The sequence below is a fragment of the Neoarius graeffei genome, chromosome 24 (assembly GCF_027579695.1).
Source record: "Neoarius graeffei isolate fNeoGra1 chromosome 24, fNeoGra1.pri, whole genome shotgun sequence".
Classification (NCBI taxonomy): Eukaryota; Metazoa; Chordata; class Actinopteri; order Siluriformes; family Ariidae; genus Neoarius; species Neoarius graeffei.
In genome coordinates, this window is record NC_083592.1 from 41,562,958 (window position 1) to 41,586,103 (window position 23,146).

A 23,146-nucleotide genomic window follows, 5' to 3' on the forward strand; every position below is an offset into this window, starting at 1 on the left:
CTCAATAAATAAATGACCAAGTATAATATTGTTGTCTCATTTGTTTAACTGGGTTCTCTTTATCTACTTTTAGGACTTGTGTGAAAATCTGATGATGTTTTAAGCCATATTTATGCAGAAATATAGAAAATTCTAAAGGGTTCACAAACTTTCAAGCACCACTGTATATACAATAAAACTATCTAGAAATATGAAATTGTGTTTAAAAAAATCTGAATATGTAAACATATAAATAATTTTTTAAAATCAAAACCTATCATAATAATAATAATAATAATAATAATAATAATAATAATAATAATAATAATAACAAATAAGAGCATAGGTAGATTAATTTTGGCTCAGATTTCCTTTTACTTTAAACATCCTTCAACTCTCCAGACTGACACGCACTGTAGCCAATCAGCAATGATCGTGTCATGTTCATTAAGGACATAACCTTCCCAATTGGGTTTACTGTTGATGTTTTTTGTAGTTTTGCTGTTGTACTTCCCTGATTTGCTTTTGCAAAAGGGAGCTTACTCTCCTCTGACTGGGTAGAAACTAGTATTCAAGAACGTTGTACAAGTAACAAATGATATATAATCACTAATCCATTTGAATTACACTCTTCTCCATTTCTGATCTTAGAAAAATACATTTATTTATGCTGAAATATTTCTCATTTGTTATATTCACCTTTTTAAGGACAGATGTGCCTCTTGCACAACTCTAAGTATTTATGAAACTTGCTGAGAAGAGGTGGAGAGAGTGGGTCAAGGGGGAATGCAAGATGGAAAAAACCTACACATAAATCTGAAGATGATCCTTTAAGCTGCTCCAGAAATCATCAGCAATTAGAGCAGCTGCAGTGGCTCCATCAGTGTTGAATTAGGTTTGATTTTCCTCAGGCCAGCTACAGTTGCAGGGGTTTATTTAATAGTCCTGTCAGCTCAGCTCTTAAACCCCGGAGCACTGCTCTCCACATACACGCCAACCCGGCCAACACGGGTATCGGGTGACACAGTGTCTGATGTCGTTGCACTGTCTGTCATATTTAATATTCAGATGTTTTCACAGGGGCAATTTATTGCTGAGATAATGGCAGGGGGAAGACAGATGTATATCATGCTGTGTGACCTCTCACCAAACCATTACGAACGTAATCTTTTCAAAGGTTAAAAGGTTACCTGGATTTATAAAGCAAACAATGGGCAAGAGGGACAGGGAGTGACCAAGTGAGAAAGACAGAGAAGTACCTCTGCTCCAGCTTACAGAATACAACAAGTTATTTTCTACCAAAGTGTTTATTCATTTATTGAATTTTGTACCACGGTGCTGTTGAACTCTTGAATCTGAAGGGTTGGATTAGTTTTCCATAACAGCATGGCTCTGACAGTAGTTCTAACTGTAACATAAATCAGACGTTTATATTAATGTGCTTGTCCTAATAAGTTATCGTTTCTGTAGTAGCAACTCATTCACAGGGACTTGTATAGTGGGTGCTCCACATAATCTAAGACTAATATTTAACAGATATGTTAAATTTACATACACCAAATTATATTATTAATTCAGTGGTACTAAAAATTCCAACGTGTCTTTTAACTCGCCAAGGCCAAAGGCTCTTAACTTCCTGTTAGTGATCATTATTGACTACAGCTAGCTTCTCAGTGCCAACATAAAAAGAGTTTGTTTGACATCACTCACTGGACTGACCAGCACACAGTACAAATGGAAAGTCCAAGGAGCTCAGTGCAGATCTGAGAAGAGGATCATAGACTTTACCCAACTCAGGAATGTCTCATGGAGTCATTTCTAAACAAGTGCAGATTTCAAGATCATCAATTCTAATAAGTGTATGTACGTACAAGTTATTGGAAGGTGTAGCCACTTTGCAAAACCATTTTCCTGGAAGAAGACTCAAACTGCCATCCTCAGCTGAGGGATAATTGGTTTGAATGGTCAGGAACCGCAAAGGCACAGACCTGCCATGAACTGGAAACTGTTGGAATATTGTCATTAGTCAAGGGAGATTTACATCGCCATGGACTGAGACGCTGCCATCCAAGAAAGAAGCCCCTGCTCCAAAATTGACACCAAGTTCAATTAAAGTTTGGAGCTGATGACATGGACAAAAAGTCTTATGGAGGAAGGTTTTGTGGTCAGAGGAGACAAAGATTGAGTTGTTTGGCCATGATGTCCAGAGGTACGGAGGAATGCTGTACCAAGTGTTAAGCATGGTGGTGGTAGCATCGTACTCTGGTTCTGTTTTGCTGTCAGTGGAACTGGTGCAATGCACAAAGTGGATGGAATAATAAAGAACCACAGAATTCTTCAGCATAACCTCAAACCATCAGCTAAATGCTTGAAACTCGAACACAGTTAGGTGATCGAACAGGACAATGACCCCAAAAACACATTAAAGCTTGTTGTGGAATGGATAAATTAGGCTAATATTAAGCTTAAAACAAGTTCTTACTTCAATCCCATTGAAAATATGTGGACTGTGTTTAAAAGTCAGATCCATGCTCGGAAACCAACTAATTTAATTGAACTCAACCAATTCTGCCAAGAAGAGTGGTTCAATATCCAACCAGAATTCTGCTAGAAGCTTGTTGATGGCGACCAAAAGTGTCTGGTCAAAGTGGAACTTGCTAAGGGACATTTAACTAAATATTAGATGTGCTATATGTACATTTTTGATCCTCCACCCATCCAATATCTGTAACCACTTATCCTGTGAAGGGTCGCAGGCAAGCTGGAGCCTATCCCAGCTGACTATGGGCAAGAGGCAGGGTACACCCTGGACAAATCACCAGCTCATCATAGGGCTAACACACAGAGACAAACAACCATTCACACTCACACCAACAGTCAATTTAGAGCCACCAATTAGCCTAACCTGCATGTCTTTGGACTGTGGAGGAAACTGGAGCACCTGGAGGAAACCCACGCAGACACGGGGAGAACATGCAAACTCCACACAGAAAGGCCCTCGTCGGCCAATGGGCTCGAACCCAGAACCTTCTTGCTCTGAAGCAACAGTGCTAACCACTGTGCCACCCTACTTTTGATCATCTATGTATAATTTTGACCCTGTGTTTATTTCAGAAAGCCCAAAATTGAAATTAAAACCTTATTTTTAAAATTTAAAGCAAATTCTTGCTTTTTTTTTTTTTAAATCAAAGCTCATTCTGCCACAGAAAAAGATCAGACCAAAGAAATCACTGAAAGCCCAATATTGCCATGACATTCATGTCCATGATGACATTCATGTCCGTGTATGTAAACTTCTGACCACAAATCAATCAATCTATCAATCTATCAATCTATCTATCTATCTATCTATCTATCTATCTATCTATCTATCTATCTATCTATCATGAGTCTCAGATGTCTTTGTAATAGTAAGTTTTCCACCATCGAAGAGTTTACACTTTCTGGTTTCTTGTTAACATGACAAGCTGTGAGGTTTGTTTGTTTGTTTGTTTGTTTGTTTGTTTGTTTGTTTGTTTGTTTGTTTGTTTGTTTGTCTTATTAACTTCGAGAGAGATAAAAGGAGAGTATGGTGAGGGAATGATCTTGCATTTTATAGCTGCTATAAGTGATACAAAGAACTAACTTGTCTCACAGGCATTCCATAACATTGAATGCAACTATAAATTGTTAAAAAGGTAAGACGTCATTGGTTACCAATTTAAAAATTGTTATTGTTGGTTATTCACTGTGGTGTAAGGGGAATAAACACCATTATTGGAAAAATAATCCACTTAAGAGTGGTCACAATAACTGCACTTTATAAGAGCACACCCCTGTCGTGTATTATTCCTTACTTAAAAAAAAAAGACATATGACAAATTTTTGGAAAAGTGCCTTAAAATGGAGTTGAAATGAACACGCAGAGATAGAATCTAACAAGAGGACTTGCTTTACAATAATTCGGAGCAGTAACACTACACTAATGATGATTATGCTGAGAGATGGGAGACACCATGGTATGGTGAGGGGGAAAAAATGAACCATATAAGTGTGACACTGCTACTTTAAAACATCTGTTGGTTGGGATTCAATTTATTCCAGTTTTATTTCAGGGTTTTTTTTCTTTCTTTGTTGGTTTTCAACTAAAAATGCTATAACACTTTACTTAAGGGTGGTGTTTATAGGGTTAAATGACACCTATGTACTGTAAGCCTTTTATGATAACTAATATAAACTGTTTAGGAAGGGCATTCCAACTGGCATGAGGTGTCATATAGTCAGGTTTGGTCAAATCTGACTTTGAAATGACGACGAAGAAGCTGACGTAACACCTGGGTCCAGTGCCATTTGTTACGGCATGACACTGACTGACATTAGAAAGGCATTATGATATAGTAACCCTCAGTTGGCAAGCTATAAGCATCACAATTATTTGACACTGACATAATAGATATGCACTGAGCTACAAGGTCAGCTCAAAATGTCTCATAATAATTTTATGTAAAAAAAAAAATCACTCTGTTGCATTTCTTGGGTCTTTGTGTACACTCTTTATGTAAATCTACACTTAGAGGAAAAAGCTGTTATTTTATTGGAATAAGCAAAAACCTTTGGGCCACAGCACTGGTTGGTCAGGTGTCATTTAATTTTCTATAACAATAGCTCTGACGGTCGTGACGATAATTCAGACCACAGTTTTATATTCCCATTCAATAGAAACAACTCATTCACAGCGACCTGTATGGCAGTTGCTCCAAATAATCGAAGTCTAATAATAAACAGATTCATAAATATGTCGTTATTTAACGATAGCAAAGCTCATCATTGATGTGGTGAAGCTTTTTGTGAGGAGACAATTATTTAACAATTATAGAAGGCACCTCTACTGTCAGTGCTTTGTAACAGTCAGTAAGATTTCCGTCATCGGGGGAATCTTTGTGCTTTCTTGGTAAATAACAACAATCTTTATTTATTCTGTCTTATTAACTTTAAGAGAGAAAAAGACAGATTGGTGAGGAAATTGCTTTTTGTAGATGTTAGATAGAAGTAACTTGTCTTGCGGACATGACAATAAGAACCGTAAGGAATAAGATTCACAGGGAAACACCGCAGTTAAAACATCCAGAGTACTATGGAAACTCACAGCAATCTACGTGCCTCCAGGAAGTTATGGACGGTCAATCTGTAATTGGCATCATTTTCTGCTATGCTGCGCTCTTCAGTAAACCAGAACAAGTTTTATTTTTCCAGTAATTGGGGTTACTCAAGGCTCCATAGTGGGGAATGACTATCCTTGGACACACAATATAGTTTCCCACCAGTTGTATTTTTAGGAATAGGAGATCCTATTGCAATCCTGATTCGTATACAATAGAATTATACAAAACAATCACAATACAGCTACACAAAAAAAGGCTGTGTTTGAAAGGCTGTATGTTACAATAAATGCATATATGGGGAAATTGCTTTTCTTGGATTTCCTTGGAAGGAAATTACCAAAAAGTTGCTGCAGTTCCTGGTATGCACCTTTCCAACTTTTTTGTTCTCCATTTTTTTCTTTCTCTACCTTTGGTTTCTTTCCCCCTTTTAATCTCCACCTCTGAGAAGCGGCTTTACTAGTCCAGAAAATCTAATATAGTTCATAACAGAATAAAAGATTGCTTACAAAGCATCATTACAAATCAGAAGATTTATTTTATCTTTGTAGACTGTTTGTGAAAGATGGAAAAAGAGAACCCGGGAGACTTTGGGGGGGGGGGGGGAACGTACTTTCAAGTACAAAGGGAAATATGGACGGTGAGCATAATAATTGAAATGAGACCGTCAATGTCGGCGTAGCTCACTCCGGCCCCGTCTAGTCCAGAAGGAACGATCTAAAGTGGGCCACCTTGCACAATAAATGTTGCAAGCTATATACACTATATATAGATGCTATATCCACCCTAGGAACGCTTACCTATTTGTCAGAAAGGATCCAAAACGGAGAGGAATTGACCAAGAAGAAGTGATTTTTGTTGAACTGCTCATTAAGGCTTAATTAGTTCATAACTTCATTAATAATTGTAATTAAGCAAATCTGGGTAGAAGTTATATGCATCCTAGGTACCCCTACCTTCATGCCAGAAAGAATCAAAACCGGTGAAGAATTGAGGGACAAGAAGCGATTTGTGTGGAAACTGCTTGTTAGGAATTAATTACTCCGTATCTTCATTATTAATTGCAATTATGCAAATTTGAGTAGAAGCTATATGCACTCCAGGCAGATCTACCTTCCTGCCAAAAAGAATAAAAATCAGTGAAGAATTGAGATAGAAGAAGCGATTTTCGTGAAATGTGGACGACAATGGACAACGGATAGACAACAGACAACTCATGATAGCATAAGCTCATTGTATGTCGGCTGGATGAGCTAATAATAATTGAGCCTAATGATTGGCATCCATTATTCAAACAATGCAAAGACATAATCTCACTGGAAATTCGACAAATGTGTCAGGAATATCAATATTTTCCAAAGACGTGTTGGTGAATTACTACAAAAAGAATGCATATGACTAAAATGACACTGTAATTACACTTAAGATAGATCACAAATCAAATTTTCATAGCTGCTGCCAAGACCTATGAGAAAATGTTGTGTATCTTCTTATAAATGCAGTAAACATTACTGCATTTGGATGAAGGAGAAAACCCAAAGCATCTCTGTTCCAGTCCTAGTTTGCATTTCCCCTCAAGTGTGCTGGATAATTATCTCATGAGGTCAGTCAGCTGTTAGAATCGGAAAAGCCAGTGCTTAAGAAAAGCAAGTACTAACTGCTTACAAAAACATTAAGTTCTCAGGCAGATGGGTTTTTTTTATTGTAACTATAATAAATGATCAAATTCCAGTCTATAAAAACGAGTACTTCATGATTGTGTATAGAGTTTCACAATGAAAGAACTATGAATGAATAATATCACTATAAACCGTGTGTAATACGTCATGAACTTGTCACCTCGTATAATTGTTTTATCAAATTCGTAAAATTTTGAGCTCCTGTTTCACAATGCTCAGATCGCAAAAATGCCATGGCTACATTTGTGAAACCTTACCCAAGTGGAAATGCTGGCACAGTGTGTGTGTAAAGACTTCCTGAAATAAGACACAGAGAGCATCTGTCTTTCTGGTAGATAATGTTATTTTATGGACTAATGAAGTTTCTAGCCTGCATAATGGAAGCCCTTAGAGCTTGTCACTATTTTGAAGGCCTTGGAAGTCATTTTGAAGGGAAGTCATTTCCTGGACTGTGCCACAGATAAAAGTAAAAGACAATTACTGTGCAAGCCTCAAATGCTCATTCGAGTGGCTCAGCAGATATCATCTCCTCGCTGCTTTTCATTAGCTTGCTTTATGACGGGCTAACTCAATCAAGCCGTGAAGCGCTCGGGCTACAGCAGCTGCTAATGTGGCAGCTGATAATGTGTGTGCATGGTAATTACTGACTGTTTACGCATTGTGTTCTAGCTTTGTCTCACTGATAAAGATGATGATTACTGAGGTACCAGATACTGAGAAGTGTAACGTGGTGAGCAGGAACAAGACACAAGTGCTCAATGTAATATTCATTGCAGGCAAGCCACAAATCATAGTCATAATACAGTGCAGGGGTCAAGACTCAGGTACCGTAGAAGGATTGTCACAGATAGTGAACAGGTAAAGATCATACCAAGAAACACTACACATGGAACAGCGAATTTGAACGAGTCAAACAAGGACTGGACTAAATGAAACAAAAGCATATTAAGACTTTGCAATGCAAAGAAACAGCAGTGTAGACAGACAGACTATCAGAGACTAACATAGAACAGGTAAACACCATAGAGCAACAAACAAATGACAGGACAGAGGTGGAGACAGGACTAGGAGAAAAGCCAAAACAAACAACAGTACATGACATTGTGAAGGCGGAAACCGTAACTATAATTAACATACAGCCATTTAACACTTAGTTCTAGTTCTTGCATATTATTATTTCTTTTCCTTCTTCTTTCAGCTGCTCCTGTTAGGAGTCACCACAGCCGTTCATCTAGACTGGATCCGCATATTTGATTTCACATAGGTTTTACACTAGATGGCCTTCCTGACGCAACCCTCCCCAATCTATCCAGGTTTGGGACTGGCACTAAGTATGCACTGGCTTGTGCAACCCCAGTGGCTGGGTATTTTACCTAATCTGTATGTTTTTGAAATGTGGGAGGAAACCCATGCAAACACAGGCAGAACATGTAAACTCCACACAGAAAGGCCCCTGTCAGGTGTGAGGTTTGAACCTGGAACCTTCTTGCTGTGAGGCAACAGTGCTAACCACTACACCACCATGCCGCCTGTTGTTGTTGTTGCTGCTGTTGTTGTTATTATTATTAGTGGTGGTGGTGGTGGTAGAGTTACTTCTTCAAAATATGTGGTAGTATTTGGTAGTTTGTAAACTAAAACATAAACACAATACAACAAAACTTTTAGAAATTTTGGAGCATATTTCAAAGGATACAACCCCGATTCCAAAAAAGTTGGGACAAAGTACAAATTGTAAATAAAAACGGAATGCAATAATTTACAAATCTCAAAAACTGATATTGTATTCACAATAGAACATAGACAACATATCAAATGTCAAAAGTGAGACATTTTGAAATTTCATGCCAAATATTGGCTCATTTGAAATTTCATGACAGCAACACATCTCAGAAAAGTTGGGACAGGGGCAATAAGAGGCTGGAAAAGTTAAAGGTACAAAAAAGGAACAGCTGGAGGACCAAATTGCAACTCATTAGGTCAATTGGCAATAGGTCATTAACATGACTGGGTATAAAAAGAGCATCTTGGAGTGGCAGCGGCTCTCAGAAGTAAAGATGGGAAGAGGATCACCAATCCCCCTAATTCTGTGCCGACAAATAGTGGAGCAATATCAGAAAGGAGTTCGACAGTGTAAAATTGCAAAGAGTTTGAACATATCATCATCTACAGTGCATAATATCATCAAAAGATTCAGAGAATCTAGAAGAATCTCTGTGCGTAAGGGTCAAGGCCGGAAAACCAGACTGGGTGCCCGTGATCTTTGGGCCCTTAGACAGCACTGCATCACATACAGGCATGCTTCTGTATTGGAAATCACAAAATGGGCTCAGGAATATTTCCAGAGAACATTATCTGTGAACACAATTCACCGTGCCATCTGCTGTTGCCAGCTAAAACTCTATAGTTCAAAGAAGAAGCCATATCTAAACATGATCCAGAAGCGCAGACGTCTTCTCTGGGCCAAGGCTCATTTAAAATTGACTGTGGCAAAGTGGAAAACTGTTCTGTGGTCAGACAAATCAAAATTTGAAGTTCTTTATGGAAATCAGGGACGCCATGTCACTCAGACTAAAGAGGAGAAGGACAACCCAAGTTGTTATCAGCACTCAGTTCAGAAGCCTGCATCTCTGATGGTATGGGGTTGCATTAGTGCGTGTGGCATGGGCAGCTTACACATCTGGAAAGACACCATCAATGCTGAAAGGTATATCCAGGTTCTAGAGCAACATATGCTCCCATCCAGACAACGTCTCTTTCAGGGAAGACCTTGCATTTTCCAACATGACAATGCCAAACCACATACTGCATCAATTACAGCATCATGGCTGCGTAGAAGAAGGGTCCGGGTACTGAACTGGCCAGCCTGCAGTCCAGATCTTTCACCCATAGAAAACATTTGGCGCATCATAAAACGGAAGATACGACAAAAAAGACCTAAGACAGTTGAGCAACTAGAATCCTACATTAGACAAGAATGGGTTAACATTCCTATCCCTAAACTTGAGCAACTTGTCTCCTCAGTCCCCAGACGTTTACAGACTGTTGTAAAGAGAAAAGGGGATGTCTCACAGTGGTAAACATGGCCTTCTCCCAACTTTTTTGAGATGTGTTGTTGTCATGAAATTTAAAATCACCTAATTTTTCTCTTTAAATGATACATTTTCTCAGTTTAAACATTTGATATGTCATCTATGTTTTATTCTGAATAAAATATGGAATTTTGAAACTTCCACATCATTGCATTCCGTTTTTATTTACAATTTGTACTTTGTCCCAACTTTTTTGGAATCGGGGTTGTACATCTTAGCTTACCACGAGTTGGCCTAGTGGTTAGTGTGTCCACCTCTCGACTGGGAGATTGTAAGTTCTACTCATGGTCAGGTCATACCAAAGACAAATGGTACCTACTGCCATCTGGTGAGGCATGCTGCAATACAGATGCAAGTGGGGAATCAAACTCTCGCAGTTACCAGAGGACCAGCCCCCCACTGTAACCCTAGCTATATAGGCGAGAGGCCGAGGGCTGTAGAAGTGCCACCCAATGCGCCGTAAGGACCTGGTTAGTACTGGGATGGGAGACTGCCTGGGAAGACCAGGTTCTGGCATGGGAGGGACTTTGACTTTTTTTCTTTCTTTTTTTTTCTGGACATCTTAGCTAACCTTATTTCATTGGCTTTTTTTTTCTTTTAGTGGCTTAGTTTTCACTGACATATTAATTAAATAAGATTACAAATATTTAAAAAGCTTTTTGGACCTGAATGTTAATATATCTTCGTCTTTAAAGAAAATAGAAAATACGCAGTCCGCTGTAAACATGTTTGTTGTTTGGACTTTATTTAGATGTAATGTGCTTAGGTCCCACTGAAGATCCTTTCACATGATTTGAATTCAACTGCTGCTTTTCAGCTGTGACTTTCAGAACTTTTTTTCAGGGACTGAGCTCTTGTGTTAGTTTAACCTACCATTTTGGCCTGAGACATTAGGTTACTGGCTAATTATAATATATTATTGTTGCTCTTACATGAACAAATCAGTAACAAGTTATTGGAAATTTTTAACAAGAGGCTTGGAATAATTGTTAGCATAAAATGTGGTTATCTAATTAGAGAATTACAGGAGAATAATAACACGGGTAACCTTACACTACAGAAACATCATCACTGTCCTAGATGTGTTCCAGATGATCTCACGTTCATTCTCAGCTTATTTTCATTACGGTGTTAGATGCCAAGGTTTGACTCTTTGTGTCATATGATTCACTGTTAGTTCCTCAGTGGCCTTAAGACTTGTGTGCTTGCAAGATTCATCACAGGGTTACACTGATTGCACTGAACTAAATTGATTTGTTCATTGTTTTTGCAGGAGACGTTCACTGATGACTGCATGTTCAGAGAGCGGTTTCAAGAGAACAGCTATAACACATATGCATCAGTGATACACAAGAATCACCGGACTGGGAGAGAGTGGTTTGTGGCACTGAACAAAAGAGGGAAGGCCAAAATGGGCTCCAGTCCAAGAGTGAAGTCCCAACATGCATCTACGCACTTTCTACCCAGGATGAACTTGCACACAAAACTTGAACAGGGCTTTACAATAACAGACAAAGAGCAGAAAAGGACTCAGGCTCCACTAAAACCTCAGGCCCCTAAAGTCACCATGAACATGAGGCAGAAACAAACTCGAACTGTCAAGTACTGGCCAAAATTTAGGTTTGGATAGATCACCATTGTCTTAAATTTGGGGAAAACTTGAAAGCAAGACAGCAGTTGTATACGAAGTGGTTTTCTCATCCAATTGTCAACATTCCATTCAAAAAGTGACTCAAGTGAACAGGGCTGTGAAGTCCAAATTAAAATGTTTTTGAGGCTGAACTTGACATGGGGGTATTACAAAATTAATACCTCTGCAAGAGCATTTATACGGTATAAGGGTCTGTCTCAGAAACTGGGTACTGTGGGGGTCCCCCACTAAATATACTCACAGTCAATAAACTATACGGTTTTGAATGGTGATGTTGGTTTTAATTTGAAATAAAATGATGAAAGAAATAATACAGATAAAACTAAATCTTTGATGTGAATATTCAGAATTTGGCAAAAGTTCTGCAAATTTGTGGAAAAATGGCGGCTTGATCTGGGACATGATAAATGGTTGACTACATCGCATTCCCTTAAAAAGGTTGTAGTCCACTGGAAAGTCTACAGTTATCACTAATTGTATTTTAAGTTGTAACTTTATACACCTAAGGATTGGTGCGCTCACAAAATAATCATAACCGTAATAAAACATCATGCAAAATATTTGATCACCGTTGTAACTCCATTTTCCGCAGACCCAAAACCAATACGATCGTGTGTTTTGATCTAAACGGAAAGCCTCAGGGTCAAGGTCATGACCTCACCAAAAGTAGTAACTTAAAATCACTACACCATATAAAAATTTAGTTATAAATCTGCGATTTTGTTTTTTAAAACGAAAGCTGAAAGTTAGGTATAGAATATGTTTCTTACATAATATGTTACGATGGTAGCTGGTCTTGTATGAATTTCTGAGCTATAAAATGAGCTGTGGTCTATTATTTACCGTAGCGTGTTATTTGTGTGCGGGGAAGGACACACATTAACAATTTGCATGTGTAGAATGGAATTTTCCACTCCAACAGTTAGAAGTTGATCGTGCTTCCATTTGCGGTCTTTGTTATGCAGGTGATCTGTTCGGACGTTATCACTGAAAAGGTGAGTTTTAACAGTTTTATTTTGTTTTGGTCTGGCAGTATAAGGCAATAGAATATTTCTTTTTCATCTTACTTTCATATTTCGTAGTGTTTGCGTATTTTTGGCCAATATTTTGCAACCATGGTCAATTTAGATCGAACTTTTGATAGAATCTACGGCCAGGTCATTTTGCCCCGCCCCCGCCTCGCGCTCCGTCCGGTGCGGTAGTGATGTCCTGTTGCTCGCACGCCACAGCAGAGACCCGCGTGACCTTCAGCCAGTACAGTTGCTGTTCTTTTACCACTGCCATTATTCTCATCTTTCCGGTGTATTCTTGATTTTTCCATTGTGTCCTATTGTCCTATTTCACCATATCAAATACCCAAAATGTATCATATTATTCATATTTAAGTGAATAATTGCCCTGTGATGACCTGGCGACTTGTCCAGGGTGTACCCCGCCTTTTGCCCGTAGTCAGCTGGGATAGGATCCAGCTTGCCTGCGACCCTGTAGAACAGGATAAAGCAGCTAGAGATAATGAGAGAGAGAGAGAGAGAGAGTGAATAATCAATTCAGTCATCATAACTTGGCATTTTTAACCCAAGCAATCAAAAAGAGGAAATTTATTCAATATTTTCACTCATCTGTGAAGGAGGTGCTTTAATTCTTCATGATGGAGTTATTTTATATGGAAATCAATTTTACAAAAGCATTTGAATTGTAATCAAAAAAAATTTCCACAGTGGAGGCCAGATAAAGCAAGATACTATTTTTATTCTTATTAAACATGACAAAAGAAACATTGAGTGTTGGGTAAATGCAAAAAAAATAGTAAAATTAGAAAATTTATTTTTTGACCATAATGTCCCAAATGAGAGACCAGTTTCTGTGACGGACCCATATGCTCCTTAATATGTCTTTATGACTTTATGAATCTATTTATACACTGTATTTATGTACAATTGTCTGTATGTGCAAATAAAAATTAATTTAGGGGAGATATATATAAGTGAATACTGTGCAAAAGTCTTAGGCACATGTAAAGAAATGCTGTCGACCAAAAATGGCTTAAAAAAATTAAATGCAATGAAATGTTTCAACATTAAAAAAAAAAAAACTATAAACAGCAGTAAGCCATAATAAATGAAGCAAAGTCAATATTTGGTGTGAGACGACCCTTTGCTTTAAAAAAAAAAAAACAGTCTCAGGTACAGTGAGCGCAGTTTTATAAGGAAATGAGCTGCAGGTTTTACTGAGCATCTTACAGAACCAGCCACAGTTCTTCTGGATACTTTGACTGTCACACTCGCTTCTTCATTTTGCACCAAAACCCAGTAGCCTTCATTATGTTTTCTTTTTTAATCTGAAAAGTAGTCTCTTCTGTAATATGTTGCTCAAACACAAACAGTTTCTTCTGTAGCATTTAATTTTGTGCTGGAAAACAAACGTTTGGACTCTAAAATGTTTTTGTACTGACTCGATAATGTAGAAGTCATCAAATAGAAATCTATAACAAAGTTTGTATGAAAAAATAGGGGTTCTAAGACTTTTGCACAGTACTGTGTGTATATATATATATATATATATATATATATATATATATATATATATATATATGTGTGTGTGTGTGTGTGTGTATAAACAGTTATTCTACAAAATCGAGTCATACGTACATGAGCTGATAGCCGACAAGGCGCGTAGCACCGAGTTGGCTATAAGCCATGTACAATGAGATTGAGTGGAATAACTATTTTATTCTATCCACATTCACTGGATTTTGAGAAACAGGGTATTTTTATTTTATTTTTTGCAAATTCATTTTAACAAAAAAAAAAACTTTGGGGCCTTTCTGTGTGGAGTTTGCATGTTCTCCCCATGTCCGCGTGGGTTTCCTCTGGGTGCTCCGGTTTCCCCCACAGTCCAAAGACATGCAGGTTAGGTTAACTGGTGACTCTAAATTGACCGTAGGTGTGAATGTGAGTGTGAATGGTTGTCTGTGTCTATGTGTCAGCCCTGTGATGACCTGGTGACTTGTCCAGGGTGTACCCCGTCTTTCGCCCGTAGTCAGCTGGGATAGGCTCCAGCTTGCCTGTGACCCTGTAGAAGGATAAAGCGGCTAGAGATAATGAGATGAGATGAAAAAAACTTTGTACAAAATGTCCAACAAAATAATTTCTGCTTAGAATGTAAACAAATGGGCAAAATGATAGTGGCAATTTATGAAAAATGCTATAATAATTTATGAAAAATCAAAAAAGACACGTTCTTACCATCAAATACTTTTATTCCATATTTTGTTGCCTTTTTTGTTTGTTTGTTTGTTTTTTGGAGGGAGTCTTCTTCTTCCTCTTCTTTAGGGTTTTTAACCAACTTAAAGGTGCATTACCACCACCGACTGGGCTGGAGTGTTAAACAGGAGATATTGGTGGGGGAAAAAAATCTATATTCTTATAGCTATTTCTGTTTCTTTTAAATACTTGATAAAAATTTGAGGTTTTGTTTTCGAGTAGAGTTTTTATTTTGTCCTCAGTTGGTTCAACAACACGCTCTGTCATTTTGTTTTTCTCTACTCATGGTATATGAGCTGATAGCCTAGCCCACACAATTGCTCACATCCAGTGAATGTGGATAGAAAAAAATATATATATAAAGTGAACAATAGAATTCAGAATGTGCCTTATTCAGAAAACTGAGGATCATAACAAAATACAAAAAAAATGGCACTCTTGCACTTTTTGCAAATAATTTACATTATGTTTATTTTATATTTTACATTGATTAGTCAGCCTCTGTTCTTTTTTCCACTGTTAATATTACACAACAATTGCTTTATGTAATGTTTTTAAAACATAAATTAAAAAACAGGCACTATAGCAAAATGATTGAAAGACACTTTGCCACAAACTGCATTTTCAGAAGTCTACACGTTTTTTTTTTTCTAGATAATCTTTTGCACATATCACTTCCCAATTAAGAACAGTTCTGATTTTTTTTTTTCCAATCATTCGATGGTGCTTGGGATCACTGTAATGCTTGAAGACCTACAGTTTTTTTTTCCTTACATTACTTTTGACAATGTAGCCTTGATATAATGAGTTTAAGGTAAAACATAGCACTGGAACCCTAAAACATTACTGAGCTGTTTGAATATAAAGAAATGAATGAATACTGATTGTGAATATTTTGTGTTTTGTTTTCTGTATGTCCAGAGTTATAGTTTGGGCTTATACTGTATATACACAGATATATACAGGGCATGGTAGGAGAATCATTTGGAAATGTTCAAGTATATTATGGGAAATTGCAGTCTTACTTGTATAGATGTCTTATATCCCAGGGAAAGTAAAATGTCAGTACAATATAAGTAAATTTTATAGTCAAAATTACAATATATTTCTTCATCTGTGTCAGAAAAACACACTTTTAATCACCTTGACCCTCCTTCAAGCTTGATTCCCTAATTATATAATCATTGACCATATTGTGAAGGGAAAATGTAAGACACAACTCTGTGAAGTTGCTCGTCAGTTCAATCTTTTATCTATGTCAAAATACTCCATCCTATTCAGTAATATCGTACATCATTTTATCATCTCATCTCATCTCATTATCTCTAGCCGCTTTATCCTGTTCTACAGGGTCGCAGGCAAGCTGGAGCCTATCCCAGCTGACTACGGGCGAAAGGCGGGGTACACCCTGGACAAGTCGCCAGGTCATCACAGGGCTGACACATAGACACAGACAACCATTCACACTCACATTCACACCTACGGTCAATTTAGAGTCACCAGTTAACCTAACCTGCATGTCTTTGGACTGTGGGGGAAACCGGAGCACCCGGAGGAAACCCACGCAGACACGGGGAGAACATGCAAACTCTGCACAGAAAGGCCCTCGCCGGCCACGGGGCTCGAACCCGGACCTTCTTGCTGTGAGGCGACAGCACTAACCACTACACCACCGTGCCGCCCCTACGTCATTTTATATTATTTTTAATATTTGAATGTCTGAAAGTGGTGACACAGTGTTGCAGTGGTTAGCACTGTCACCTCACAGCAAGAAGGTTCTGAGTTCAACCCTTGCAGCCAGCTGGGCCCTTATTTGGTTGTCTGTCAAGGGCCATGGTTCCCAACCTGGGGTCACCAGAGGTCATAGGGGGTGCACAGAGCTTTGTCTGCTCTGAAGTTATGAGCTTATCAAAATTATATTTGTGCATTGAATTAAAAAGAAAAATCCCAATAACACACCCAGTTGGATAATCAAAACTCTGTATAACCCAAATTAAAACATATTTTTGGTCCACATTTAAATTTATTAAGCTGTTTATTACCAACACACCTCTGTGACCTCTGAACTTCTGTGACCATTACTGTGTAAGCAGCAGTCTCGTCAGGTCAGCTAATGGCTATACCTGGGTAATTCATCCTTGATCGTTTTCCTGCTGAAGACTCTTGGGGAATCTTTACAGGTTAATGAAAACAGCACAATCTTTTCATATCAGAAAATTTTCCAATTAAAACCTTTTAGGAAGTGAAGAATCCTTGATTATCCAATGGACCCTTAAAGAATACACCAAGAAAACACCAAGTACTAAGACAGTTTTTGCCTAAATTTGAAATGTCTGAATGACAACATGTCATTTTTGTCCATTTCCAAAGTATTTGAAAGGACTAGAACTTTGGTCTTATGTGACCATACATTCGAGTGGTAATTCAATACAAAGTAATCCAAGCACTGTCACCTCACAGCAAGAATGTCCTGGGTTCGAGCCCAGTGGCCAATGGGGGGGCCTTTCTGTGTGGAGTTTGCATGTTCTCCCTGTGTCTGTGTGGGTTTCCTCCGGGTGCTCTGGTTTCCCCCACAGTTCAAAGATATGCAGTTAGGTGAACATGGGGTGGCCTTGGGCTGAAGTGCCCTTGAGCAAGGTACCTATACTCCCAATTGCTCCCTAGGCGCTATAGTATGGCTGCCCACTGCTCTGGGTGTGTGTGCGTGTGTTCACTACTTCAGATGGGTTATATGCAGAGGATGAATTTCACTGTGCTTGAGTGTGCATGTGACAAATAAAGGCTTCTTCTTCTTCTACAGGTAAAAAGCGGTAGGTTTCACCGAAAAGAACCATGCCCAGAAATGTAACTGCAGATATGTGATGTTACACCACTAATTTTTTTTTAACTTTCAAAAGGCCATGGGAGACTTCTCAAGACATGTTATTATGGGTTCTGTCCAGTTCTAGGACATTTTAGAAAGTAATCAGGCTGACTCTGCTGGGAAGCTAAAGTTTGGGTTATTGTTAGACTGTCAGGCAAGACAATGATCCAAAACATTCCTCCACACATGCACTAAAATGGCTCTGAATTGACCATTCTAGTCCATTTAGTGAAACAATATCAAAAAACTGTGAAGTATAGTAATTATATATAAGTAAGTATATATAATTTTCTCAAAATTGTTGTCAGAAGAAGTCTTTATTTGGCACATACTATACTGCACAGTGAAAGTCTTCTCTTTGCATATCCCAGCTTGTTAGGAAACTGGGGTCAGAGCACAGGGTCAGCCATGCGGTTTACGGTTATTTAGCACAAGTCTTTTAGCACAAGTTCTAAAGTCTTTTGCCACAACTCTAAGTTCTTTAGCACAAGATCCATCCATTCATTGTCTATAGCCGCTTATCCTGTTCTACAGGGTCACAGGCAAGCTGGAGCCTATCCCAGCTGACTACGGGCGAAAGGTGGGGTACACCCTGGACAAGTCGCCAGGTCATCGCAGGGCTGACACATAGACACAGACAACCATTCACACCTATAGCCAATTTAAAGCCACCAATTAACCTAACCTGCATGTCTTTGGACTGTGGGGGAAACCGGAGCACCCGGAGGAAACCCACGCGGACACAGGGAGAACATGCAAACTCCACACAGAAAGGCCCTCGCCGGCCACTGGGCTTGAACCCTGGACCTTCTTGCTGTGAGGCAACTGTGCTAACCACTACACCACCTTGCCGCCTAGCACAAGAGCCAAGAACACTTAATCTTTATTTTGAATGCTTACTGGTCATGTTTAAAGATGTTTGATGGATTTTTTTTATGAAAGTTGCTGAGATTCCATTCGAAAAGTGAATTTCCCTGTAAACTAGCCACAGCTTCAAGACTTGTCTTGATGATCAAACAACCCTTATGTCTTAGTGTAATCTCTTCATCTTCATCTTCTTCTTGCTTCACAATTGCCATATTATAAACAATTAATATATTAATTTTGGTTGTTTTGTCATTCCTGAACATTTATACTGCTCTTTTATTTAATTGCCACTCGTTCTAGGATACTTTAGTGGAAGTTTCTTTCATTTGTTTACATATCGCAACTGTTGGTTACTGCTTAGTCGGCAAAACACATGTTGTCGAGCAGGGCAAGAGACATAATCCCCCGGTTAATTAATTCGGCAAACACATAATTATTGACAGTCAGTTGAATTTGTGATATGATCAGAAGTGACTGAAGTTATGTGTGAAGGTGCCCACAATTTGTTTGTTATGGCTTAAGTACAAATATCCAAAGACACCAAAGAATCAGCAGCAGAAATTCCAGCTTCCAGTCCCTAAGCAATCATAATGAACCCCTTCCTATATTAAGATGAGTATTTTTTTTTATTATTATTGTGACCATAATCCAGAGTTGTGATAAAATACATAGAGTTGTGCTAAGAGACTTTAGAACTTGTACTAAAAGACTTTAGATTTGTGCTAAAAGACTTCTGGGCTAAATAACCAGCTACCAGCCATGCTATGACACCCCTGGAGCAGAAAGGGTTAAGGGACTCGCTCATGGGCCCGACAGTGGCAGAATATTCCCAGTGGTGACAGCATCAGCAAACCTGGTTTTGAGAAGTGGAAAATGTTCCATGGATGAACAAATCTAGTTTCCTTTTGTATCAGGCTAAAGAAAGGGTCAAAATTTGGCTCAAAAATATTTGGACCATGCTCCACGGAGCCCTGCTGTTTGGTGTGAACAGTGCACGTAAGTGTAAACATCTGAGTATCGATACTAAGTTCATCAATTTATAGCTATCATTTGATCATTCCAGCATAATAATGCATCATATCACAAGGCATGTGTTATCTCTAAATGGTCTAAGAACATAACGGTGAATTTTCCAAGCACAGGTCTCAGACTGTGCAATCCCATTGGATAGCTATGGGAAATTTATGTTTCTGCAGTTGTCTAGTTTGCAGCAAATATTGTTACCTGCTAACTATTGAGTATTTTTTTTTTCCTTGAGACTGAGATATGAACAAAACCACCCATCCATCCATCCATCCATTATCTATATCACTTATCTGTCAGGGTTGCAGGAGAAGCTGGACCCAATCTCAGCTGACTTCAGGCGAGAGGTGGCTAAAACCATTTAAACCATCATCTCTGGGAAAACTTAACAGCTTGAAAACCACTAGAGGGCACAAGTGACTAACAAAATAGACCAACAAAATAGACCTGAGAACCTGCAGTGCTCAGTAACATCAGTTTCCTAAATACCCAGTCCTCCCATCATTTAGACTTTACCTGATCCACAATGATAGTGACTGGTTGTCACTGGAATTCGTGTAGCTGTTATTAAAGAGCAGATATTTATTTTCTGATCATTCATTCATTCCTCTTCATTTTCAGTAGCATTTAAACACTAGAGCTGAGGATGTTGAAAGTCAGATGAATGAGATGTACTGCAATAAATGCACTGCATATCTTATATTATTCTATCCACATTCACTGGATATGAGCAATCGCGTGCTCTGATTGGCTACTCTACTACAAGGCTATCAGATCATAAACCATAAGTAGAGAAAAACAAAATGATGGAGTGTGTTACTGAACCAATCGAGGACAAAATAAAAACTCTACTCTAAAGCAAAACCACAAAAAAATACAAAAAAGCAACAAAATTTGGAATGAAAGTATTTGATGGTAAGAACGAATTTTTTTTTCAAGAATTATTATTATCCCCTCCTAGAACTGCCACCTTACTGTGGTGGAGGGGTTTGTGTGTTTGAATGATCCTAGGAGCTACCGGTATGTTGTCGGGGGCATTATGCCCCTGTTAGGGTCTCCCAAGGCAGACAGGTCCTAGGTGACAGGCCAGACCAAGAGCAGTTCACCAAAACCCTTATGGATAAAAAAAAAAATCAAGGATCGTGACGTTGCCCGGTATGGCGCAGCTAGGGCCCCACCCTGGAGCCAGGCCCGGGGTTGGGGCTCGTATGCGAGCGCTTGGTGGCCGGGCCTTTGCCCACGGGGCCCGGCCGGGCTCAGCCTGAAGCGGTGACGTGGGCCCAACCTCCTGTGGGTTCACCACCCACAGAGGTAGCCGTAGGGGGCTGGTGCAGTGTGGATTAGGTGGCAGTCAAAGGCAGGGGACTCGACGACCTGATCCCCGAACACAGCAGCTAGCTGTTGGGACATGGAATGTCACTTCGCTGGGGGGGAAAGAACCTGAGCTTGTGCGGGAGGTTGAGAGGTACCGGCTAGAGATAGTCGGGCTCACCTCCACGCACAGCTTGGGCTCCAGAACCCAGCTCCTCGAGAGGGGCTGGACTCTCCACTTCTCTGGAGTCGCCCATGGTGAGCGGCGGCGGGCTGGTGTGGGCTTGCTTATAGCTCCCCAGCTCAGCCGCCATGTGTTGGAGTTTACCCCAGTGAACGAGAGGGTCGCCTCTCTGCGCCTTTGGGTCGGGGAGAGGGCTCTTGCTGTTGTTTGTGCCGACGGGCCGAATAGCAGTATAGAGTATCCAGCCTTCTTGGAGTCCCTGGGAGAGGTACTGAGAGGTGCTCAGACTGGGGACTCCATTGTTCTACTGGGGGACTTCAACGCTCACGTGGTCGACGACAGTGACACCTGGAGGGGCGTGATTGGGAAGAACGGCCTCCCCGATCTGAACCCGAGTGGTGTTTTGTTATTGGACTTCTGTGCTAGTCACGGTTTGTCCATAATGAATACCATGTTCAAGCATAGGGGTGTCCATAAGTGCATGTGGCACCAGGACACCTTAGGTCAGAGGTCGATGATCGACTTTGTTATCGTTTCATCTGATCTCCGGCCCTATGTCTTGGACACTCGGGTGAAGAGAGGGGCTGAGCTGTCAACTGATCACCACCTGGTGGTGAGTTGGATCCGCTGGTGGAGGAGGAAGCCGGACAGACCTGGCAGCCCCAAACGTATGGTGAGGGTCTGCTGGGAACGTCTGGCCGAGCACTCTGTCGGGGAGGTCTTTAACTCCCACCTCCAGGAGAGCTTCTCCCAGCTTCTGAGGGAGGCGGGGGACATTGAGTCTGAGTGGATCATGTTCTCTACCTCCATTGTAGACGCAGCTGTTCGGAGCTGTGGCCGCAAGGTCTCCGGTGCCTGTCGTAGCGGGAATCCCCGAACCCGGTGGTGGACACCGGAAGTAAGGGACGCTGTCAAGCTGAAGAGGGAGTCCTATCAGGCCATGTTGGCCTCCGGGACTCCGGAGGCAGCTGACGGGTATCGGCAGGCCAGGTGTGCCGCAGCTTGGGCAGTTGCGGAGGCAAAAACTCGGAACTGGGAGGAGTTTGGTGAGGCCATGGAGGAGGACTATCGGTCGGCCTTGAAGAAATTCTGGCAAACCGTCCGGCGCCTCAGGAGGGGGAAGCAGTACTCTGCCAACACTGTTTACAGTGCGGGTGGGGAGCTGTTGGCCTCGCCTGGGGACATTGTCAGGCGGTGGAAGGAATACTTCGAGGATCTCCTCAATCCCACTGTCACATCTTCCATTGAGGAAGCGGAGGTTGATGACTCAGAGGTGGATTCGTTCATTACCCAAGCCGAAGTCACTGAGGTGGTTTTCAAGCTCCTCGGTGGCAAGGCACCGGGGGTGGATGAGATCCGCCCCGAGTATCTCAAGTCTCTGGATGTTGTGGGGCTGTCTTGGCTGACATGCCTCTGCAGCATCATGTGGCGGTTGGGGACAGTGCCTCTGGAGTGGCAGACTGGGGTGGTGGTCCCTCTTTTTAAGAAAGGGGACCAGAGAGTGTCCTCCAATTATAGGGGAATCACACTTCTCAGCCTTCCCGGGAAGGTTTACTCCAGGGTACTGGAGAGGAGAATTCGGCCAATAGTCGAACCTCAGATCCAGGAGGAACAACGCGGTTTTCATCCTGGTCGTGGAACACTGGACCAGCTCTATACCCTTCATAGGGTGCTCGAGGGTTCATGGGAGTTTGCCCAACCAGTCCGCATGTGCTTTGTGGATCTGGAGAAGGCATTCAACCGTGTCCCTCATGGTATTCTGTGGGGGGTGCTTCAGGAGTATGGGGTTCGGGGCTCTTTGCTAAGAGCTGTCCGGTCCCTGGCGGCACGGTGGTGTAGTGGTTAGCGCTGTCGCCTCACAGCAAGAAGGTCCTGGGTTCGAGCCCCGGGGCCGGCGAGGGCCTTTCTGTGTGGAGTTTGCATGTTCTCCCCGTGTCCGCGTGGGTTTCCTCCGGGTGCTCCGGTTTCCCCCACAGTCCAAAGACATGCAGGTTAGGTTAACTGGTGACTCTAAATTGACCGTAGGTGTGAATGTGAGTGTGAATGGTTGTCTGTGTCTATGTGTCAGCCCTGTGATGACCTGGCGACTTGTCCAGGGT

The 23,146-nt window shown here is 40.6% G+C and overlaps 1 protein-coding gene across 1 annotated transcript in view; it reads left to right on the top strand.

Moving 5' to 3' along the window:
* The window catches only part of fgf5 (fibroblast growth factor 5), a 31,251-nt gene extending 19,736 nt beyond the window's left edge, over positions 1 to 11,515 (top strand). Inside the window, exon 3 of the mRNA XM_060906660.1 lies at positions 11,159 to 11,515. Within this exon, the coding sequence (XP_060762643.1) occupies positions 11,159 to 11,515 (357 nt within the window). The remainder of the gene's footprint in view (positions 1 to 11,158) is intronic.
* The last annotated feature ends 11,631 nt before the right edge of the window (positions 11,516 to 23,146 follow it).